The sequence below is a fragment of the Myxine glutinosa genome, chromosome 1 (genome assembly GCF_964187855.1).
Source record: "Myxine glutinosa chromosome 1, kmMyxGlut1.1, whole genome shotgun sequence".
NCBI classification, from domain to species: domain Eukaryota; kingdom Metazoa; phylum Chordata; class Myxini; order Myxiniformes; family Myxinidae; genus Myxine; species Myxine glutinosa.
This window is the reverse complement of record NC_136261.1, coordinates 320,795,027-320,819,475: the sequence shown is the minus strand read 5'-3', so window position 1 is coordinate 320,819,475 and position 24,449 is coordinate 320,795,027. Positions and strand designations below refer to the sequence as shown.

Sequence of the window (24,449 nt, the reverse complement as noted above, 5' to 3'; positions counted from 1 at the left end):
AACAGCGGACACAGGCCTGCAGTTGGCCGACGTCCCCTTCGAGGACACAGGCACGGTTCTCCTGTGCGACGTTTCCCTGGGCCAACCTCGCCCCATCGTGCCCACCGGATGGCAGCGGCACATTTTTGACGCCCTCCACGGCCTTTCCCACCCGGGCCGGAAGGCATCGCAGAAGCTCGTGGCAGCGAAGTTCATCTGGCATGGGCTCCGAAAAGACGTCCGCGACTGGGCCAACGCCTGTGTCGCCTGCCAGCGCGCGAAGGTCCACCGGCACACCCTGGCCCCGTTGGCACCATTCGACGTGCCCGCGCGCGCTTTGACCACGTCAATGTGGACCTGGTGGGACCCCTTCCCTCCTCGCGGGGCTTCACCCACCTCCTCACGATGGTGGACAGGACCACCAGGTGGCCGGAGGCCGGCCCGCTGGCATCAACGACATCCGCCGACGTGGCGCAGGCCTTCATTGGCACCTGAATTGCCCGTTTCGGCGCGCCCTCGGACATCTCCGACAGAGGCCCGCAATTCACCTCCGAGCTTTGGGGCGCGGCCGCCCAGGCCTTGGGGGTCAAGCTTCACCGCACCACGACCTACCACCCCCAAGCCAATGGCTTGTGTGAGCGGTTCCACCGCTCGATGAAGGCCGCTCTCAGGGCCAGCCTCCAGGACGACGGTTGGGCCGACAGGCTCCCATGGGTCCTATTGGGCCTCCGAACGGCCCCTAAAGAGGACCTCTAGGCTTCCACCGCCGAGCTGGTCTACGGCCAGCGACTGCGCGTGCCGGGCGAGTTCATTCCTGACGCCACCGGCCCCTGGTCCGCGGCTCGCCAACGCTCGGTCCTCCAAGAGGCCGCCAGGAGATTCGCCCCCGTGCCCATGTCCCATCACGGCTGCCCCCAACCACACGTCCCCCCAGCACTTCGCACTGCGGAGTACATTTTTATCCGTAACGACGCACACCGGGGACCGCTCCGGCCGCCGTACGATGGACCTTTCCGGGTCCTGAAGAGGGACGACAAGTCGTTCATCGTGGATATCGGCGGCAAACCAGACCACATCTCTGTGGACCGCCTCAAACCAGCCCATTTGGACCTCGACCAACCTCCATGGTTGGCCCTTCCTCCACGGCGGAGCCATCCCCCGTCAACCAAGCCCCCCGCCCGACCATCCACCGCCACGCCACCTACCACCTCCACACGAATCACCAGGGGTCGTTTCGGCCAGGTCATCAAGACCCCCCTCAAACTGACTCTCCCGGTGCAAGTTAATTCTGGGGGGGCGCATGTAGCGGTTACCGGAAGCATACACAATCACCTTGCACCGGCCGATGACGCAACCGGCGAGCGGTTACTTGTCCGGACTCGTCCGGGCGTGTCCAGACTTGCCCTTCCCGGGCGAACGCTTGACTTGCATACCACGCCCCGTTGAGAGGCGTGGCTTACCTATTTGCATACCATGCCCCGCCTGAGAGGCGTGGCTTTTGTGTGTTGAACGGGACTTATAAATTGCCGCCCGTTCGATCGGTTGATTCAGTGCTTTTGAGTTCTTTCGTGTTGAGCTAAAATAAATAGCTCAGTGAAACTTCGTTCCTGGTGTCGTCTATTTTGTCCGGCTTTATCGTGCGAGCACAGCTCCCACAGGTTGGTTGTTTCCTGTCAACCGGGGTAAAGTTATCTCAGATAACTAAAGCAGTGGCTGATATACACCACTGTACTTGAAAGATAGAGTCACAGTGGCAATTAAGCAACTTAATATGATGTTTGAAGCGGCAACAAATTATCCTTCCACTTTTTTACATTATATATCTCACATACAGTGCATTCAGAAAGTATTCAGATCCCTTCACTTTTTTCACATTTTGTTATGTTGCAGCATTTTGCTGAAATCGTTTAAATTTATTTTTTCCCTCATCAATCTCCTCTCAATACCCCATAATGACAAAGAGAAAACAGGATTTTAGAAAGTTTTGCAAATTTATTAAAAAGAAAAAACTGAAATATCACATTGACATAAATATTCATACCCTTTGCTATGACACTTGAAATTCAGCTCAGGTGCCTCCCATTTCCCTTGATCATCTTTGAGGTGTTTATACACCTTGATTGGAGTCCACCTGTGGTAAATTCAATTGATTGGACATGATTTGGAAAGGCACACACCTGTCTATATAAGGTCTCACAGCTGACAATGCATATCAGAGCAAAAACCAAGCCATGAGGTCGAAGGAACTGCCTACAGAGCTCAGAGACAGGATTGTGTCGAGACACAGATCTGGGGTAGCCTACAAAAAATCTCTGCTGCATTGAAGGTTCCCAAGAGCACAGTGACCTCCATAATTCTTAAATGGAAGAAGTTTGGAACAACCAGGACTCTTCCTAGAGCTGGCCGCCCGGCCAAACTGAGCAATCGGGGGGGAAGGGCCTTGGTAAGAGAGGTGAGCAAGAACCCGATGGTCACTCTGGCTGAGCTCCAGAGATCCTGTGTGGAGATGGGAGAAACTTCCAGAAGGACAACCATCACTGCAACACTCCACCGATCTGGGCTTTATGGCAAAGTGGCCACGCGGAAGCCTCTCCTCAGTGAAAGACACATGAAAGCCGCTTGGAGTTTGTAAAAAAACACCTAAAGGACTCTTAGACTGTGAGAAACAAGATTCTGTGGTCTGATGAAACCAAGATTGAACTGTTTGGTTGGTAACAATAATAGCGAGGCGAGGTTCTTCTGGCGAGGGTAACAATAATAAACTTAGTTGTTTGTAGCAGGTATAGTTCTTCAAAATGTGCCCAGGGTTTCTGGACCACTCTGTATATGTATATATAATTATATAATTATATATATATACATACATATGTACACACACTATACTTTATCAAGCATTCAGCTCTGCAATTGCATGCTGTCCAAGTTAATGGCATAAATGGCCAGATGGGGGCGCTGGAGCGTGTAACAAAACTTAAAGAGGAGTCATTTATACTGGTCCAGGTGTGCCAGGAGCCAATATCACCTCATAATTCTGGAAGATTAAAATTTACTGTCCCAAGTATTTATAAATCACGAGCATGAAGACTGATAGCCGAAACAAACAGGCATAGCCGTGCATGAACTGAGATAAGGAGCACAACAATGTTCTTACCTCCTTCCATTGCCATGCCATCTGTATGTCCATATATTTTCTCAGCTTCTGGGTACTTACGATTTGGCTCTAAAACTGACTCGCATCCCTTATATCTATACAAATTATTCTATGGAGCAGGAACTTCGTGTGAAATACATCCCCTTTTACATGTATTCTCCCCTCTCTAATTGTTGTCACTATGTTACTATATTACTATTTGTCTTATATATTTTAATCACATTGCCATAACATCTCATCTAAACGACGTAAAGAGCCCTGTAATTATTGGACTTTCCTTTTAATGATCACTTATTTATTTTCATTTTGATGCTCTGTGGACGAGCGCTCGCGAGCCATCTGCACGATATGTCCGATGAAAACGAAAGAAACCAACCCTACACACCCCCCCCCCCACATCGTTTCCCCAATGATACCTGAATAGCCTTATATAATCCAAACTCTTTCCTTAGATTTTTACGCATCCTATATTTTAACGCAGAGTTAGTTTGGTTATTATTCCCATCTGAGCACATGCCTCCTGATGCTGGGATTTCAGATTGAAATCCCTTGCACAGTAATGTGATGATTTTCCAATTGTGTGTGCATTTCTTTGAAAGTCGTGTACAATTACACTGACGTCTTCTAATACCCTTCTCAAACACGTGGTATATGTACAAACTCTTCCATGATCCTTAGATACACCCAAAAATTTTTTTGCAATGTTTAGTGCTCCTGTGTGCCACGCTGATTTTTTTTGCTCAAATTTCTTATTCACAATAATTTTTGTAAATCTTTCCTCTGTGTATATTTCCCGAAACACTCAAGCGTAAAAAAAAAGAATCCTTATTGCGGATACTTTATTCCATTTATATGACCTCACATTAATCAGCCCATAATCTCATCTGCCATGCTCTGGCATAATCCTCTTGGGATTGGGAATCCAGCCATTTGTTTTTTTAAAATCTGGTCACTCTTCACAATGTGAATTTCCTTACTTCTCGGCTTTGTGTTGTCAGAAAATTTACAAGCATACTCTCCTACAGGTAAAAATGTATACACATCACGCAAGAATCATATTGGTCCCAGCAATGATCCCTGCGGTCACATGCATGGAGTACATTTTGTATATTTATGTTGTTATGCGTTGCAAATTTCGCATTTGTGTATGCATAAAACAATGGGTGCAAAAACTCCCATTATGCAAAAATAATTTAAAATCTCTTGCTGTCTCTGGCAGTGTTGTGCAGTCCACTGCAGGAGATGTTTTAACCCTGCCCAATGTCTTTTTCAGGTCTTTGCATACCTCAATCACAGTCAGCTGCTCAACCACAATCACATCATGAGCTCTCCAAGTGTCCGCTGGTACCTCGGGGCTCTCTTCAAAGATGAGTAAACCGGTGATGGATTTGGGTGGACGGTCTCCTGTTAGGGCACATCCCCCTTAGAAATGGCTTCAAAGCATTTTGCGGTTCTCGAGGTTAAAGGGCTAGAAAGAGGAGACGGGGTGGTGCAAGATGGTGTACCGTGATGGTGGAGGGAGGGAAGGGGAAACGTGTAGTAAGGTGAGCCAAGGAGGTAGCAGGTCTGTATTCTGGAGCATTTGTGTGCAAACATTGCAAATGCCACTGTCCTTTACACGAGAGTGAGAGAACGAGATGTAAACAATAAACCACAGCTGTAAATAAAGATGTGTGGAGGTCCACAGTAATGCGAGCACAACATTGCCCTGAAAGGTCCAGACCACCCTTAATGTGCATCCAGTTTTGATTTCCGAGGACACAATGAGGCAATCGTGCTTTAAAATGTACAACAAACAATTTGCAATAAAGACATTTTATTTTACGATATTTCACTGAATGTACAATGACGGAGGATTTTACTGTCTTTTAGTCTTGGGGGTTTTGTGCGTTCTTGCTTTGCTGCATCATTAAGTGTGTTTTAAATACCATTTAGTGTTTGTTATTCAGTAATACTTTCTTTATATATGTTTCTCAGTGCCTTGCTTGGTGTCACGTCACCTTATGTCAATTTGAGTGATTATTTTTTTCTTTAACCTGAGACTTTTTCAAGAAAAGAATTCTCCCATGTATATAGCAATACAAACAGCTACCAGGTGGCTCGACAGATTTTTCCAATGTTGCAAGAAAATCTAATCTCTGTAATCCTGTTGGAGACCCACAAAGGGAGGGCAGAGAATGCAAGTAAGGCAGAGAGGCAGTGAGGGAGTGGGGTTCACTAATCTATCAAGACAGTGAAGATCGAGATGTTTCAGACTGGAGGCTTTAACAGAGTAGGTTTAATGAACCCGTTGCCACTGATATATATATATATATATATATATATATATATATATATACACAAAGAATTAAGTTAAGCACCCCCCTGTTTTTTTACAACCTCGCACATTACAAGTTTGTTGTCGTCAAAACAGTGTAATATACCCATGATATTGCTATATTTTCTGGAGAAGTGATATTATGGTCACATAAAAACATAACAATCATGCCGTTTTCAATATTTTATTCTGAATAATTTAAGGTGAAATTTTTTGGGAATTTTAGGCATATTTTCACCTCAATTTAAGTATGGAGCTATAGGTCCATCACGGACAGTGTGGATGACGTTTATGTTTTCTAACGTACAGTCATTGTTCTGAGAAGACCTCTAGCGATCTTTGCGTCAATAACGTGTGTAGGACCCACGTGATCGGATCACTGACTCAACCCTACGTCTCATAGACCCTGTAAGCCGTCGTATGCGTTGCTGTGGCAGGTTGTTCCATTCCCGATGTAATGCACGTTCCAATTCATCCAGATTGGCTATTGGAGGGACCATCTTCGCAATTTGTCGTCCCAACATGTCCCAAACGTGCTCGAGGGGGTTCAGGTCAGGACTGTACGCAGGCCAGGGGATGGTTGTCACAGCACCTTGCTCCATCCGATCACGTGGGTCCTACACACGTTATTGACGCAAAGATCGCTAGAGGTCTTCTCAGAACAATGACTGTACGTTAGAAAACATAAACGTCATCCACACTGTCCGTGATGGACCTATAGCTCCATACTTAAATCGAGGTGAAAATATGCCTAAAATTCCCAAAAAATTTCACCTTAAATTATTCAGAATAAAATATTGAAAACGGCATGATTGTTATGTTTTTATGTGACCATAATATCACTTCTCCAGAAAATATAGCAATATCATGGGTATATTACACTGTTTTGACGACAACAAACTTGTAATGTGCGAGGTTGTAAAAAAACGGGGGGGTGCTTAACTTAATTCTTTGTGTATATATATACGATGTGTGTGTTTGTTCCAAAAAGACCTGGACAACTTTGGTTGTTAATATATTTAGTACCACAAATGAGACAACAATACCCTTTATTTTTTATGATACAAAAACTCAAAGTTTTCTTTATTTTCAGGTCTGGTGGTTTAATGTAAAATAAAACGGCAGCTCCACAGGAGAAAGCTCAGTGCGTCGAATGGTTCAACGAGACGAGATCTGACACACTTCAGCCTAATTTCCATACAAGGTATGGCAATCCACCATCGCGGACTAGAATCAGAGAGTGGTACAGGAGTTTTAAGGAGACTAGAAGTTGTCAGAAACAGAAGAGTACCGGTCAACCAAGCGAAAGTGCAGCAAACGTTCAATGTGTGCGTGAATTATTTCAACAAAGTCCCAAAACATCTATCTGACGAGCATCCAGAGAACTGGGACTACCAACCACCACTGTACACAGGATTTTGCAAAAAAGACTGAAACTTTACACCTATAAGGTGCAGATTCTGCGGGAACTCAAACCAAATGATGGATCTAATTGCCTTGGAAATGCTCATTTGCATGGAGGATGACGGAGATTACCTGAAAAAGGTCATGTTGACAGAGGAAGCTTGCTTTCATGTTTCGGGAAAGGTAAACCGGCACAATGTGAGGATCTGGGGCTCTGAAAACCCCCACATGGTCATTGAACACATACGCACCAGTCTAAAAGGCAAGGTGTGGTGTGGCCTTCTCTATGACCGCTTGTTGGGTCCGTTTTTCTTTGCAGAGGATACAGTGACCTCAACGATTTACATGAACATGTTGGAAGGGTTCACCTTCCCACAGATTGAAGACGTGCAACCCGATATCATTTTTCAACAGGTCGGCACTCCCTCTCATTGGGCCTTAGTGGTTAAAGCCGTCCTGAATGAAAATTTTCCAGGTCGCTGGATTGGCCGAGACAGACCAACCGCCTGGCCCCCACAATCACCAGACCAGACAATGAGGGTATCGGCACTGTTGTCTCGAAGCAGAATAGTTTACCCCTCCCAGCCCTTTTTGTTTTGTGAAGAGACAACTTTCTATATTTGTCTTGTTTCCTTCCAAGGGGCAACAAGGAGCAAGGGGTTTTGCTTTTGTTTTCTTTGTGTAGCCCCCACCTCGAGTGGCCCTGTAGGCTTTGTGGCAGGCATTATTCCATTTAAAAAAATAAAAAAAATAACCCCCCTTCATTTTTTTCTGTGGGGGTTTGTCAAAGATGTTGTCCACAACACCAAGGTGGCAAACCTGCAGGATCTTCGTTCCAGGATCACAGCTGCATGCACACTGGTAGACGCAAATATGCCGAGGCGAACATGGCAAGAATTTGTGGACTGCCTTGATGTCCTGCGCATGACAAGCGGAGCTTACATTGAAGTGTATGATGGTGTGCACAAAATGTTATGAGTTTATGTACCATATAAAGGAAAGGGTATCATTGTATCATTTGTGGATCTAAATATATTATCAACCAAAGTTGTCCGGGTCTTTTTGGAACACCTTGTGTGTATGTGTGTGTATATATATATATATACATACATATATATATATACATATATATATATATATATATATATACTAGCCTTGGCTCGGCTCACTGCGCTCGCCTCACCAAGCGTGGTTACTGAGGAACAGGTTTATTTTAGCTGAGGATAATGACTGTACCGGAGTTGCTGTGTTATCATGATTTACACCAATCATAATACAAACAATTATTTTGCACAAATTTATTTGTTGTGTTTGTGATATTACATTTTTATCGGCAATTTCGGTTGAAGATTTAGGTTGAATGTTTTTTTTTCAAGAAAGAACCCCTCAGCACATACATAGGGGAGGGGTAGGTGCAGACTGGAAGTTTGGGACGATTACACCTCACTACCACGAAATTAAAAACACCTCACCACCACGTCATTTAAAAACACCTCACCACCAAGTAATTCAAAACACCCCACCACCACGTAATTCAAAACACCTCATCACCACATAATTAAAAACACCTCACCACCACGTAATTAGAAATACCTCACCACCACGTCATTTAAAAACACCTCACCACCAAGTAATTCAAAACACCCCACCACCACGTAATTCAAAACACCTCATCACCACATAATTAAAAACACCTCACCACCACGTAATTAGAAATACTTCACCACCATGTAATTCAAAACACCTCACCACCATGTAATTCAAAACACCTCACCACCATGTGATTTAAAAACACCTCACCACCATGTGATTTAAAAATACCTCACCACCACATAATTCAAAATACCTCACCACCACGTGATTCAAAACACCTCACCACCACGTAATTCAAAACACCTCATCACCACATAATTAAAAACACCTCACCAGCACGTAATTATAAATACCTCACCCCCACGTCATTTAAAAACACCTCACCACCAAGTAATTCAAAACACCTCACCACCACGTAATTCAAAACACGTCATCACCACATAATTCAAAACACCTCACCACAACGTAATTATAAATACCTCACCACCACGTAATTCGAAACACCTCACCACCATGTGATTTAAAAACACCTTGAGGCTAACCCTTGCTCCAGCGGGGAAAATGGCCTTAAAACGATCATTCATTCATTCATTCATTCATTCACCACCACATAATTCAAAATACCTCACCACCACGTGATTCAAAACACCTCACCACCACGTAATTCAAAACACCTCACCACCACGTAATTCAAAACACCTCACCACCATGTGATTTAAAAACACCTCACCACCATGTGATTTAAAAACACCTCACCACCACATAATTCAAAATACCTCACCACCACGAGATTCAAAACCACCACGAGATTCAAAACCACCACAACCTTATTAAAAACACTTCACAACCACAGAAACAAAAGTTTGAGGGAGTCGTTAAGTGACAACACAGACACTGCCCAGATGTGTAGATATATAGATTTAAATGACTGTACCCGAGTTGCCGTTTTGTCATGGTTTAAACCAATCATAATTCAAACACTTATTTTGCACAAATGTATTTGTATTATACGTGATATCACATTTTATAAACAATTGAAGTTGAAAACTTAAGTTAAAAAAAAAAATTTCCCCAAAAAAATTCCCAAAGAAAATTAAAAAAATTGGAAATTTTTTCAAAAAAATACCCTTAGGACATACCGACGGGAGAGATATGTGCATTCCAGAAGTTTGGTACGATTTCACAAAAGTTTGACAAAGTAGTTCAGTGACAACACAGGACAACACAACACAGACACTGCACAGATATATATATATATAGATATATATATACATACATACAGTACACACGCACATATATACAGTTTCTACAATATACACATGTATATATATGCCGAGTCAATTGTCCAGTGGTGAGTTCATGTGTGTGTGTGTGTGTGTGTGTGTGTGTGTGAATACACACATACACACACACACACACACACACACACACACACACACACACACACACACGACATCGTTTCTAACAGAAGCAACATCTTGTCAAGAGTTAAATCCTGACTAAGTCGTCACTATTAATGCAGCAGGAGGACGACACAATAATTTAAAGCCAATGTTATTGGAGGTTATGAGTTATGAAATACAAACTAGAAATGAAATACTACCAGGGGTACCCGGCATTTTCCCATTGCTGTTCAAATCCCATAGGCATTTTGAAGTAATCAAATTTTGTTTTGATTTTCTATTTTTCTGTGGAGCCTTAGAATGCTTCCTGAATCCACCATGAAATGGGATTGGGGATCATTTTATATGAGCTTTCATGTAGCTACAAAGGCTCAGGTGCCATAGAGCGATTATAAACAAAATCTTTTAAAAATCCAACATTTTTTCTTTTTTTTTCAAAATTTTTGAAAGATTATTCAACTGAAAACACTCCACAGCACTCACTGATGAACCTCAGAAAGTTTGACAAAGATCCGTTTGGCCATCTCTGAGAAAAATAGCAACACACCGACAGACAAACATCTCTCTTTGTATAGACAAGATAAAGGCTCATGGAAGAGCAAGGTGATGGAAGGTATATATATATGTATCTTTTTTTTTTTACTTTTTCTTACTTTTTGTAAGACTTACTCTTACTCTTAATTACTTACTCTTACTCTTACTTTTACTTTTCTGTACTTACTTTTTCCACATGCGAAATTTGCATTTATGTTTATTTAAATTACTAGGGCATGCCCGTACGTGGGTGCCCGTTCCTTGCCAAAAAAAAAAAAAAAACGCTACCCGTACGCTCTACCCCGTCCGTACGCCCGTACGCCCGTAAACAAAAAAAACAACGCTCTTCGCTTCCGCCCTTCGCTCTGACTGAATTGGGAGAAATAATGCGCATAAGAAATCGAGAAATTATTATTTTCTCCGGAAGAAATCGAATTACGAACCGTAATGGCGCACGCGCTCGGCTCGGCTCGCTCTCACATCGGCCACGCCTACGCAACAACGCGTTCTGTGATTGGCTGCCGGAAGTGCAGTCTTCACTGTCCGGAAGGTCGCAAATCGCAGTTACGATGAATCGCAAATTAGTTTTAATTAGTTTTAAAACATAGTTTAACGGCAACATAGTTTTCCAACGTGAAATAAATGAATACGCTCTCAAATGTGCCGTCCGAGGCAGAGTCTGTTCGCCACGTTCGGCACACGTGATAGCTCGCTGCTCTCTGATTGGTTGAATCGTTTTTTGGACATAGCTCGGTAACTACTTCTCCGATTAATATGAAACCTTGAAAAGGCACATCCTCGGGTCCCCAGCAATATACCTGGCAAGTTTCAAGTATATCGGACCCGTGGTTGTCGAGAAACAGCGGTCACAGACATACAGACATACAAACATACAAACATACAAACATACAAACATACACACAGAGATTACTGGAATTATAGATAGATACAATGGACTACAAAATATAAATGTTTCATGATATTTGTTATATTATATCACCTTTATCTATCAATATTGTTGAAATGAAGATCAAACAGCTGTATGTTGAAATATGTTGAAAAAGTCAAAACTTTACATGGGGTGTACTTACTTTTTCACGTGACTGTATATATATATACTAGGGCATGCCCGTACGTGGGTGCCCGTTCCTTGCCAAAAAAAAAAAAAAACGCTACCCGTACGCTCTACCCCGCCCGTACGCCCGTACGCCCGTAAACAAAAAAAACAACGCTCTTCGCTTCCGCCCTTCGCTCTGACTGAATTGGGAGAAATAATGCGCATAAGCAATCGAGAAATTATTATTTTCTCCGGAAGAAATCGAATTACGAACCGTAATGGCGCACGCGCTCGGCTCGGCTCGCTCTCACATCGGCCACGCCTACGCAACAACGCGTTCTGTGATTGGCTGCCGGAAGTGCAGTCTTCACTGTCCGGAAGGTCGCAAATCGCAGTTACGATGAATCGCAAATTAGTTTTAATTAGTTTTAAAACATAGTTTAACGGCAACATAGTTTTCCAACGTGAAATAAATGAATACGCTCTCAAATGTGCCGTCCGAGGCAGAGTCTGTTCGCCACGTTCGGCACACGTGATAGCTCGCTGCTCTCTGATTGGTTGAATCGTTTTTTGGACATAGCTCGGTAACTACTTCTCCGATTAATATGAAACCTTGAAAAGGCACATCCTCGGGTCCCCAGCAATATACCTGGCAAGTTTCAAGTATATCGGACCCGTGGTTGTCGAGAAACAGCGGTCACAGACATACAGACATACAAACATACAAACATACAAACATACAAACATACACACAGAGATTACTGGAATTATAGATAGATATATACGTATACACACACATGTATAGACTGACAGTGGGGCTGGGTGGCAACTATTGGACATAACAGGAAGGGAATGAGCAGACAGGAAAAGAGAGAGAGAAAGAGAGTAGGGGAAGAAACACTGCAACCTGAAAGTAATGGCGTTGGGTCAGTTAGGGGTTGAGAGGGGTAATAAAGATCATGGGTCAGGATATTGTTGTTGTTGTTTTTTTAACCTCAGCCACTAAAGGTAGCGGGATGGAGGTTATGTTTTCACCCCTGCTTGTTTGTTATGACGAAAATTCAACATTTTCGTCATATGTCGGTCTGTCTCGTTTGTTACTTGCGAAAATCGAAGATTTTCCAAGTACAGTATATTGGTTGGTTTTGTATGTTATTCTGTCTGTCTGTTTGTCTGTATGTCAGTCGCCTACAGGTCACAATTTTCAACCGATCTTCACGAAACTCAACCAAATGGTAGAGTTTGTCATAAGCAAGAAGCCTATTGGTTTTGGGGTCAAAAGGTCAAAGGGTCAACATAGGCCAAAGGTCACCAACTTTGTCAAATTTCTAAAATCCTAAATTTTCATCGGATTGACTTGAAATTCTAAGAGGATTTACATATCTGGTCACTGAATTCAACCACCAACTATTTTTGAGGTCAATATTGGTCAAAAGGTCAACATAGGCCAAATTAATAAAATCCTCAATTTTCATCCGATTGACTTGAAATTTGAAGAGGACTTGCATATCTGGTCACTGAAGTCAACCACCAAGTATTTTGTGAGGGCCTTTCACTCACTCACCACAGGCAGGTTGGTGGTCTTTCTGTCTTCTACCGACTTCTATCCGGCCTAGCTCCTCCAGCTCTATCTGTGCTCTGTCCCCCAATTATTCAAACTGGTCGCACAACATCTGCCAGCAACCCTCTTCTGGTGAAATTGGCAAAATCAAAACTCTCTGCTCACCTTCACTCTTTCATTCCTCTTTACTCCCGCCTCTGGAACAAACTCCCTCACTCTCTTCAATCCCACTCCTCCCCCCAGGTCTTTAAAACAGCTGTTCACCACCATCTCTTATCTTCCCCCATCCAAAACCTTGATCATTTCTACCCCCGTTAAATTCACCCCAGATCCCCTTGTTTGAAATAACAACTTCTTTCCTGGAAGTCCTAGCAGTGTCCACGTGTTTTATACTTCTCCCACCCCCCCCCCCTCCCTACGCCTGCTCCCCCCAAGCCCTCTCCCTCCCACAGATCTCCCGATGTCCCTGCTCTCAAATGTTGTACTTGTGTGCTTCCCCCTCTCTCCCAATCTTGTCTCCCACTCCCTTTATTTCGTCTCACGTGTCCGTTTGTTTTTTGTCATTAATGTTAGCTCTCACACGAGCCTCGATCTTGTATACAAAAAAATAAAAACAAAAGACCCAAAAGTCACTTGCAATCACGTTTTGGGGAATTTGAGGGAATTTTGTTTGGTGTTTATTGTGTACTAGCAAAAGTACCAGTTGCTTGGATTTAATCCAAAGACAGCATGTTGTACTTCAAAAACATTCTGCTGTATTCCCTCTGTAATTTGCCCGAGGTCATCTTTCATCTGCTTGAAAGTCAGCTAACACCACTTTCATCAACCATCCTTGTTGCTTGCATATGGTGTGAGCAACAATCAATTCCGCTTCAGGATATTGTCAAGATATTGTTGTTTGTTTGGGGAAGAGCACAAGAGACAACTCGCAAAATTTGGTTGGATTTGGTTCAGTCGTTTTTTTAATTGTTGAAGCATATATAAAACAAACAAATAATCAAGAAATATGTCGTGCAAAGCACAATACTTGCAAATCCTTTAAATAAGTTGTTGACCTTTGGCCTGTGTTGATCATTTGGCCTATGCTGACCTCAAATAAGTTGTGGTTGAATTCAGTGGCCCGATATGCAAATCTTCTTCAAATTTCAAGTCAATCAGATGAAAATTGACAATTTTAGAAATTTGGCCTATGTTGACTTTTTGGCTGATATTAATAATAATAATAATTCATTTATTTTGTATAGCGCTTTTCATGAAGCCCAAAGGCGCTTTGACAGAGTGCAAAACATAATGCATAACAAAACATGAAAACAACAATTGCAAAAAGACAAGAATCAATAGGGAAATAATCAAAGCAAAAGGAGGGAGAAGGAGAAGGAGATAGTCAGGGGTTAAATGCTGTGGGTTGAATGTTGAATGCAGTGCTGAACAGGTGGGTCTTGAGTGATGTTTTGAATGTGGTGAGTGAGGAGGAGTCTCTGATGGTGTGAGGTAGTGAGTTCCAGAGGGTGGGAGCAGCGATGGAGAAGGCCCTGTCCCCCCAGGATCTGAATTTGGTCCAGATGGGGAGGGGGGGGGGGGGTTCAGGAGGTTGGTACCAGCAGAGCGGAGGTTGCGGGTGGGAGTGTGTCTGGAGAGGAGGTCAGCCAGGTAGGATGGGGCCAGGTTATGGAGGGCTTTGTAGGTCAAGAGGAGGATTTTGTACTGGATTCTCTGGGGGATGGGGAGCCAGTGAAGCTTGTAAAGGACGGGGGTGATGTGGTCACGGGTCCAGGAATGGGTGAGTAGACGGGCAGCGGAGTTCTGAATGTATTGGAGTTTATTGGTGATTTTTGAGGGTGAACCAAAGAGGAGGCTGTTGTAGTATATTGACCTCAAAAATAATTGGTGGTGAAATTTGCAGATCTGATGTACAAATCCTGTTCAAATTCCAACCGGATGAAAATTTATGATTTTAGAAATTTGACAAAGTTGTTGACCGATGGCCTATGTTGACCTTTTGACCTCAAAATCAATAGGCTTCTTGCTTATGACCAACTCGACCATTTCGTGAAGTTTCGTGAAGATCAGTTTAAAATTGTGACCTGTAGGCGATTGACTTATAGACAGACAAACAGACAAGCAGACAAACAGATAGACAGAATAATGCATCCGACCAAGCAATATACTTGAAAAATCTTCAATTTTCGCAAGAAACAGATAGCCCTAACCCTAACCCAAACCCTAACCCTAACCCTAACCCTAACCCTAACAACCCTAACCCTAACCCTAACCCTAACCTTTCGAGGCCATTTTTCCCTGCAGAATTTTTCCCTGGTGTTAATTCAGCGATCGACCGGGATTTCAATCCCAGGATCCTCGGATCCCAAGCCGGCACCCGAACCGCTAAGCCAACACCAGGTTCCACCAACACCAGATAGATATACAAATTCACTTTGATAGTAAAGATGTAATCCTAATGCCACAAGGATCATCTCAATAACTTGAGGCGAGGTAGTGGGAATACTCACACACCTCTTCCTGAACTGAGAAAGAGTTGGGAGTCAACCAATGAAGCTCCGCCCTCGAGGTGCTTGCTGAGATGATCCAGCCAATCAGCTTCCAGCGTGGCGATGGCGTGCCCTTTGCGAGTGACGCGAAGGGGAAGTCCGTCCATGTAGTAAATTGGTGGTAAGCAGGGTGTTTCTGGCACGTTGTAAAGTGCGTAAAGCTTCATTTCTGCACAAAAAAACACAATCGTGAAATATTGAATTCATTTTCAAAATAATGTCGTATTATTGGTGTCCAAACGTGAACCAGTGGTCCACCGATATGAAGAAATTTCAAGTTTTTAATCTCCTGTTTAAAAAGGCATCACATAATTGCAAATAATAATGTTAAATAAACATTCCTTTCCACTGATAAATCAAACACAAAACTCTGTTTCACTTTCCACACCAACCAATTTACAAACAATTCGTTTCCATGGCAATATGCACACGTATTCATTATGACGTGCTTCTGCTACGTTATTAGCCTCCCTAGGTTTTCTGCTGTTATTAAAACTAATAACTGAGAGCACAACTTCAAGCTTGCACTGTATTTTACGAATTACCATGAAACAAAGAAAAAAACTGCATGTGAAATCACATGCCTAGTCACGTGACATTCAGCACGATATTGAATTGATTTTGAGCCATTAGGAGAGTGAGAGCTTTGTCTTCAAACAAGTGATGCAAAACGAAAATTATATAAATTATTGTATGAACATCATCGGGCTGGCAGGATAGCCTACAGGTGCGCACACTCGCTTAGAGGTATACACACTCGCGTGGAGGTATGCACACTCGCTTAGAGGTATGCACACTCGTGTAGAGGTATGCACACTCGTGTAGAGGTATGCACACTCGCTTAGAGGTATGTACACTCACCTAGAGGTATGCACACTCACTGATAGGTATACACACTCACCAAGAGGTATACAGACTAGACTTGCATAGAGGTATGCACACTCACTGATAGGTATACACACTCACCTAGAGGTATAGAGACTAGACTCGTGTAGAGGTATGCACACTCACTGATAGAAATACACACTCACCTAGAGGTATGCAGACTAGACTCGCGTAGAGGTATGCACACTCACTGATAGGAATACACACTCACCTAGAGGTATACAGACTGGACTCGTGTAGAGGTATGCACACTCGCTTAGAGGTATGTACACTCACCTAGAGGTATGCACACTCACTGATAGGTATACAGACTGGACTCGTGTAGAGGTATGCACACTCGCTTAGAGGTATGTACACTCACCTAGAGGTATGCACACTCACTGATAGGTATACACACTCACCTAGAGGTATAGAGACTAGACTTGCATAGAGGTATGCACACTCACTGATAGGAATACACACTCACCTAGAAGTATACAGACTAGACTCGCAGAGAGGTATGCACACTCACTGATAGGTATACACACTCATCTAGAGGTATAAAGACTAGACTCGCATAGATGTATGCACACTCACTGATAGGAATACACACTCACCTAGAGGTATACAAACTAGACTTGCATAGAGGTATGCACACTCACTGATAGGAATACACACTCACCTAGAGGTATACAGACTGGAATTGCATAGAGGTATGCACACTCACTGATAGGAATACACACTCACCTAGAGGTATACAGACTGGTCTTGCGTAGAGGTATGCACACTCACTGATAGGAATACACACTCACCTAGAGGTATACAGACTGGAATTGCGTAGAGGTATGCACACTCACTGATAGGAATACACACTCACCTAGAGGTATACAGACTAGACTTGCATAGAGGTATGCACACTCACTGATAGGAATACACACTCACCTAGAGGTATACAGACTAGACTTGCATAGAGGTATGCACACTCACTGATAGGAATACACACTCACCGAGAGGTATACAGACCCGCCTAGAGGTATGCACACATGCCTAGAGGTATGCACACTCACTGATAGGTATACACACTCACCTAGAGGTATACAGACTAGATTTGCATAGAGGTATGCACACTCACTGATAGGAATACACACTCACCGAGAGGTATACAGACCCGCCTAGAGGTATGCACACATGCCTAGAGGTATTCACACTCACTGATAGGAATACACACTCACCTGGAGGTATACAGACTAGATTTGCGTAGAGGTATGCACACTCACTGATAGGAATACACACTCACCGAGAGGCATACAGACCCACCTAGAGGTATGCACACATACCTAGAGGTATGCACACTCACTGATAGGTATACACACTCACCTAGAGGTATACAGACTAGATTTGCGTAGAGGTATGCACACTCACTGATAGGAATACACACTCACCGAGAGGTATACAGACCCGCCTAGAGGTATACAGACCCGCCTAGAGGTATGCACACCAGCTGCCAGCTGTAACTGCCATCCTTTTTTTTTGCATGCAGGGCAGGTCATCAATGTGTGCCCCCTCTGTTGTCAGGACGTTAAGCTGGCGTTCAAGATCCCATGGTGTCCACCCTGGCAAAGAGTAGGCGAGTTATCGCCAGCACCATGACCAAATTGCGAATCGCCACCCAAAATGTGTCGGGCTACTGGATCAGAGATACAGCAGCGTCTCACTAATGATGGCACCAGTGGGTTGAATTCTGAGTTGAATCACAGTCCAAATATGCATTCGCTACCCTCATTTGCTGTAGATTATGAAAAACAGATTGGTTCTCTTTTAAATGATGCACTAATGCCCATGCAGTTTCTCCTTAACTATTTTTGTGGTTTCTAGAAAATTCGGTAAAACTGCAGATCCCAGTACCTAGTGGCACAGCTTTCTCTCTATACTTCTTAAAAGGTCTGAATTATTCCCAAATTCTTGTGTGGGTGACCGGGGACACTTATTGACCCAAATCTTTCTTGAAGCGTCTGGCGTAAACCAGTATGTGACTGAAGGTGATTTTTGGCAGGAAATGGGAATTTGGGCACGGGGCCAACAGCAACTCGCCTACTCTTCGCGAAAGGTACCGTGGGATCAATGACGCCCACCAACTACCAGTGTTGGAAAGATGGGTCCTCTGGATTGGCGTCTTTCCCATGAATGGCACACATATTGGTGACCCGCCCTGCATGCAAAACACCAGGGTGACAGTTTACAACTGGGCCGACATTCAAACCCAGGCAAGACACCTGGGAGGTGATGTGCAGATGCCCACCTCTAAGCTATCCTGCCAACCTGAGCATCACAGCTTTGCAAAGTATATATTAGTCTGAATTCACTTTGGCATTTATATACCGTGAAATGGGGTGAATAGGGACAGCAAGGTGAATAGGGACAGCAAGGTGAATAGGGACAGCAAGGTGAATAGGGACAGCAAGGTGAATAGGGACAGCAAGGTGAATAGGGACAGCAAGGTGAATAGGGACAGCAAGGTGAATAGGGACAGCAAGGTGAATAGGGACAGCAAGGTGAATAGGGACAGCAAGGTGAATAGGGACAGCAAGGTGAATAGGGACAGCAAGGTGAATAGGGACAGCAAGGTGAATAGGGACAGCAAGGTGAATAGGGACAGCAAGGTGAATAGGGACAGCAAGGTGAATAGGGACACAAACTGAAAAAAAGTTCGGAAACTTTTTTCGCTGAAAATTGATAACCATACTGATTTGTTGATATTTGGGTTGAAAGTGTTTTCTTGTTTTTTTAAAAAGCAACTTATAGTCCCTATTAACCCCATATATGGGTTAAATAGGAATAAATAGGATTTTTATGGCTGTCCCTATTCACCCCGTTTTACAGGTGAATAGGGACAGTCACTAATACAAAAAAATAATAATCAAGAAACAATCCTGAGTTTCCAACTTATTGCTAAATTGATAGCTCAGATGGATGCACATAATATGCACCCATAATATAAACCACGGTGCCACTGAAAAAAAAAATGGGATAAAAAGTTTCTCCAAACTGTCCATATTTCTTGATTATTATTTTTTTGTATTAGTGACTGTCCGTATTCACCCGTAAAACGGGGTGAATAGGAACAGCTATAAAAATCCATATATGGGGTTAATATCCATATATGGGGTTAATATCCATATATGGGGTTAATATCCATATATGGGGTTAATATCCATATATGGGGGGTTTAATAACCACATATGGGGGGGGGGGGTTAATATCCATATATGGGGTTAATATCCATATATGGGGTTAATATCCATATATGGGGTTAATATCCATATATGGGGGGGTTTAATATCCATATATGGGGGGGGGGGGGGTTAATATCCATATATGGGGGGGGGGGTTAATATCCATATATGGGGTTAATATCCATATATGGGGGGTTTAATAACCACATATGGGGGGGGGGTTAATATCCATATATGGGGTTAATATCCATATATGGGGTTAATATCCATATATGGGGTTAATATCCATATATGGGGGGGTTTAATATCCACATATGGGGGGGGGGTTAATATCCATATATGGGGGGGGGGGGGGTTAATATCCATATATGGGGTTAATATCCATATATGGGGGGGTTAATAACCCATATATGGGGGGTTAATATCCATATATGGGGGGGGGGGTTAATATCCATATATGGGGTTAATATCCATATATGGGGTTAATAAGGACTATAAGTTGCTTTTTTTTAAAACAAGAGAACACTTTCAACCCAAATATCAACAAATCAGTATGGTTATCAATTGTCAGCGAAAAAAGTTTCCGAACTTTTTTTCAGTTTGTGTCCCCATTCACCTTCCTGTCCCTATTCCCCCCATTTTACGGTACTTTAATTCACATCTACTGCTGCTGTGCATTTACTTGTGGAGATAACTAGATCAATTGATTGGTCACGTGATCTAACAATAGAACATTTTTATGGAAACTAATGTGGATGGAGGAAAGTCTTGCGAACTTCCTTTTTTTTTTTTGACGAAACAGCATCAGTGAAAATGCCAGAGGGATATGGTAAAAATAATTGCTTAGAAACACAATAAACTCATTGCAAATGTATTGATGGTCCTACCTAAAAAATCTATTTCCAAAATCCATCAATCAACACAGGCTTAAGATGTTCATCGAAGTCACAATTTGGTTTGACATTCTAAAAGGAATGTGATCTTGTACACACGTAAACATTGTATCCGCAAGAAAAGGTGAACGAGAGGCCTACCGTAAGTCTCTACACCGCAAAGGCCTTCCTCGCCATCCGCGGGACCCCGTTCCTCCTCTGCCGGACTTCTCTCCACCTCCTTACTTGTTGCCCCTTCGGCTTCCACCCGGTCCAACTTTGTGTCACAAGTGCAGTCTTTCGGAATTTCTTGTGCCCTGTCAACACTCTTCAAGTTCACCTCAAATAAACCATCTCCACCTTCACTCGGATCCCGACTCCAGCCGTCCGGATTGTCACCCCCATTTATGCCATTCGTGGTCTCGCAAACTTCCCCTTCTTCTCGGGAAACTGAGAGGCCCGACACATTTGGGATGGAGGTCCTCCCGTCTGCTGAGAGGTCTTCGCCATCATCGCGACTCGGCAGGCGAGCGGCGGGAGGCCTGTATAGCATAGGCCCCGGGCAGCTGAGATATTCGCTCACGAAACCCGCCAAGTGATAGCCCTTGGCAGTGGCGGTGTCCAGAGCCTGTGAATCGGTGTGGGGTTTGGAGAGATGGTTTTAATTTTGCATCAGATACTCAAGTATCCTCAGCGGCCATTATGGGCTGTTTGCAGGCAAGCACCGAGGGCAAAAGAGCAAATCCCTCACTGTATCGCTGTGTTTTTGCAATCCCACTCTGTTGTAACTGAAATCCAGCAATTAACTATATCCGTGGGATCAGTAAGACTTAATGGGATAATATAGTGGTGGAAATGGAAGCTACGGAGCCCAGGGCTCCAGGTATGAGTTTAGCCGTAACCCATCCAATTCCTCCTGCTTCTCGTGATTCTAAGGCCTAGCCACCTGGTGCTCCATTATGTGTGGCCCAAAGCGTTTGGCCAACAAGGAGATGGAATGGCTCTTTGGAGCAACTTGCGTAGCAAGCTGAAATAAGTGTTGAACAGCTCTTAATGATAATTGCTATGATTAATCTTACAATTCACACCGAACAAAGCTTTGCATAACACTTCAACATAAGCACAAGAAATTTCACATTATTCCTGAGTGCAGGATCTCTTTTTCTTTCTCTTTCTTTCTTTCTCTCTCTCTCTCTCTCTCTCTCTCTCTCTCTCTCTCTCTCTCTCTCTCTCTCTTTCTCTCTTTCTCTCTTTCTCTCTTTCTCTCTTTCTCTCTTTCTCTCTACCTCTCTCTACCTCTACCTCTCTCTACACCTCTCGCTACCTCTCTCTCTACCTCCCTCTCTACCTCTCTCTCTACCTCTCTCTCTACCTCTCTCTCTCTGCCCCTCTCTCTCTCTGCCCCCCTCTCTCTCTCTCTCTGCCCCTCTCTCTGCCCCTCTCTTTCTCTCTCTCTCTCTCTCTCTCTCTCTCTCTCTCTTTGGTGAATTCATGATCCTTACAAAATGTTTCTTTAAACTGGTTGCTTTGCTTACAACCGCTTTGTGAAATGGCTTGTATTTTTATAATAAAAAGGCACAAAAGTCTCTCTCTCTCTCTCTCTCTTTCTCTCTTTCTCTCTTTCTCTCTCTTTCTCTCTTTCTCTCTTTCTCTCTTTACCTCTACCTCTACCTCTACCTCTCTCTACCTCTCTCTCTTTCTCTCTTTCTCTCTTTCTCTCTTTCTCTCTCTTTCTCTCTTTCTCTCTTTCTCTCTTTCTCTCTACCTCTACCTCTACCTCTCTCTACCTCTCTCTCTCTACCTCTCTCTCTACCTCCCTCTCTCTCTGCCCCTCTCTCTCTCTGCCCCTCTCTCTCTCTCTCTGCCCCTCTCTCTCTCTCTGCCCCTCTCTCTCTCTCTCTGCCCCTCTCCCTCTGCTCCTCTCTCTGCATCTCTCTCTGCATCTCTCTCTTTGTCCCTCTCTCTCTCTCTGCCCCTCTCTCTCTGCCTCTCTCTCTCTCTCTGCCCCTCTCTCTGCCTCTGTCTCTCTGCCCCTCTCTCTCTGCCCCTCTCTCTCTGCCCCTCTCTCTCTGCCCCCCTCTGTCTCTCTGCCCCTCTCTCTCCCTCTGCCTCTCTCTCTCCCTCTCTCGCCCTCTCTCTCTCTCCCTCTCTCTGAATACCTGCTGTCCTGAAATGCTGATGATTGTCTAAAGACAGTAATACTTTCCAAAACTGATGACTAAATGATTGATTGTTGGAACCCATCTGTGGATCGGTCCCATCGGCCGATGGGTCTGACCCATCTGTGGATGCACGAGAAATGACAATGCAGACCCATCGGCCGATGGGTCTGCGCCATCTGCGGATGTGTTGTTCACCTTGAAGGAATGTGTATGCATCAATGGTGGATGGCCGATGGGTCTGCATTGTGGATGGGTAGATAGATGGGTAGAAATAGATAATAAAACATTTAAAAATCATCTCTGTTAAATTCCTACCACATGTAATTCCAATGACTGTGTACCTGATTGAAGAGCACCATTCTGTCAACACATTCCTTCAAGGTGAACAACACATCCGCAGATGGCGCAGACCCATCGGCCGATGGGTCTGCATTGTCATTTGTCGTGCATCCACAGATGGGTCAGACCCATCGGCCGATGGGACCGATCCACAGATGGGTTCCAACATGATAACTGGTACTCGACAATTTATAAGCTTAGTCATGGTGTACAGCTCTGTATTTTCGGCTTTTTTTCTTTAAAAAAAAATCTCGTTGATGATGAAATTGAGGCCAAAACATCATCTTTATGTATGATCATGCATGTTGGCCCTGGGGCCAAATGTGCATGTGTTTTGCTTTGACAATAGGCCTTGCATGACTAAGTACCAATTTATTTGGGGTAAGTACATGTGCTTCGCTTAGTCATATTTCATTTCTTTTAAACCTTTTTTTCTATACAAAGGCATCTATCAACAGACAAAGAGGACATTTACCTTGTGTATGGCCATTGGCTGGCCAGGTGCATATGTATTGCTATTTTGTATGCAGAAATCTAGGCTCGGTGGGGCCGAAACAGATGAGAAGCATCAAAGGGGAACAGCGAGACAAAAACATTACACATTAGTGGAGAAGTGACAGAAAGAAAGGGGCTGAAAGGGAGGACGAGGGGTGAGCAAAAGCAGAAAAGAGCGAGGTGACAATGGGCACTACTCTTGAAGGATTGGAGCGAGGGCACCAGACAACAGACACACTGACACAGGGAGTCAGTTCCATAGACAAGCGAGTAGGATGAAGGAGCCTTCGGCTTCGAATTGGGAGGGTAACCAAGTCCGGAATTGTGGAGCAACACGTGTAACTTAGACGGTCTTGGGAGGGGTGGAGACTGGAGAGATGAAAGGGTGAGAGGAGTCGTAAGGCCAGAAGGGAGGTGATATTGAAAATTGAGTCCTCCAATCTGTCTGCAGTGGGTGTAAATTAGCCCTTGGCCTCCTGGTAAGGTTTACCAAACACATGGAAAGTTGGAGTTTGTCATTTAGCAGGGGAGTGAGATGGGAAGCAGCTGCAGCAGTCCAGAGTGGAGACCCATACTCCACGATATTTCAGATGAAGACCTCATACACTGTGATGAGTTCGGAATGTTTCATTAATGGACTTAACTCTGCGGACACTTCCGAGATGTTAGCCTGCCTGGAGAGCCGGTTTGGTCATATGGTCCACCCAAGACCAATGTCACATATTGTGAGGTCTATAAGCTCCAGTGACTTGGGATCCTAGGATCAAATCCCGGTCGATCGCTGAATTAACACCAGGGGGGTTGACTCAGCCTGTCATGCTTCTGAGGTCGGCAAATTGAGTACCAGTTCACTGCGTGTCGCAAAAGGCGACTAAAAGGGTTGGCGGCAGGAAGGGCATCCGGCCATAAAACATCGCTTCAAAAATGGGACACGGT

The 24,449-nt window shown here is 43.9% G+C and overlaps 1 protein-coding gene across 2 annotated transcripts in view; it reads right to left on the bottom strand.

Annotated features, from left to right (window-relative positions):
* The window catches only part of RFTN2 (raftlin family member 2), a 187,127-nt gene that overhangs the window by 19,820 nt on the left and 142,858 nt on the right, over window positions 1–24,449 (bottom strand). For both annotated transcript variants that reach the window (XM_068100423.2, XM_078769512.1), the window contains 3 exons: window positions 20,680–21,145; window positions 15,514–15,717; window positions 4,416–4,534 (listed from right to left, as the gene is read on the bottom strand). In XM_068100423.2, the coding sequence (XP_067956524.1) occupies window positions 4,416–4,534; window positions 15,514–15,717; window positions 20,680–21,145 (789 nt within the window). The remainder of the gene's footprint in view (window positions 1–4,415; window positions 4,535–15,513; window positions 15,718–20,679; window positions 21,146–24,449) is intronic.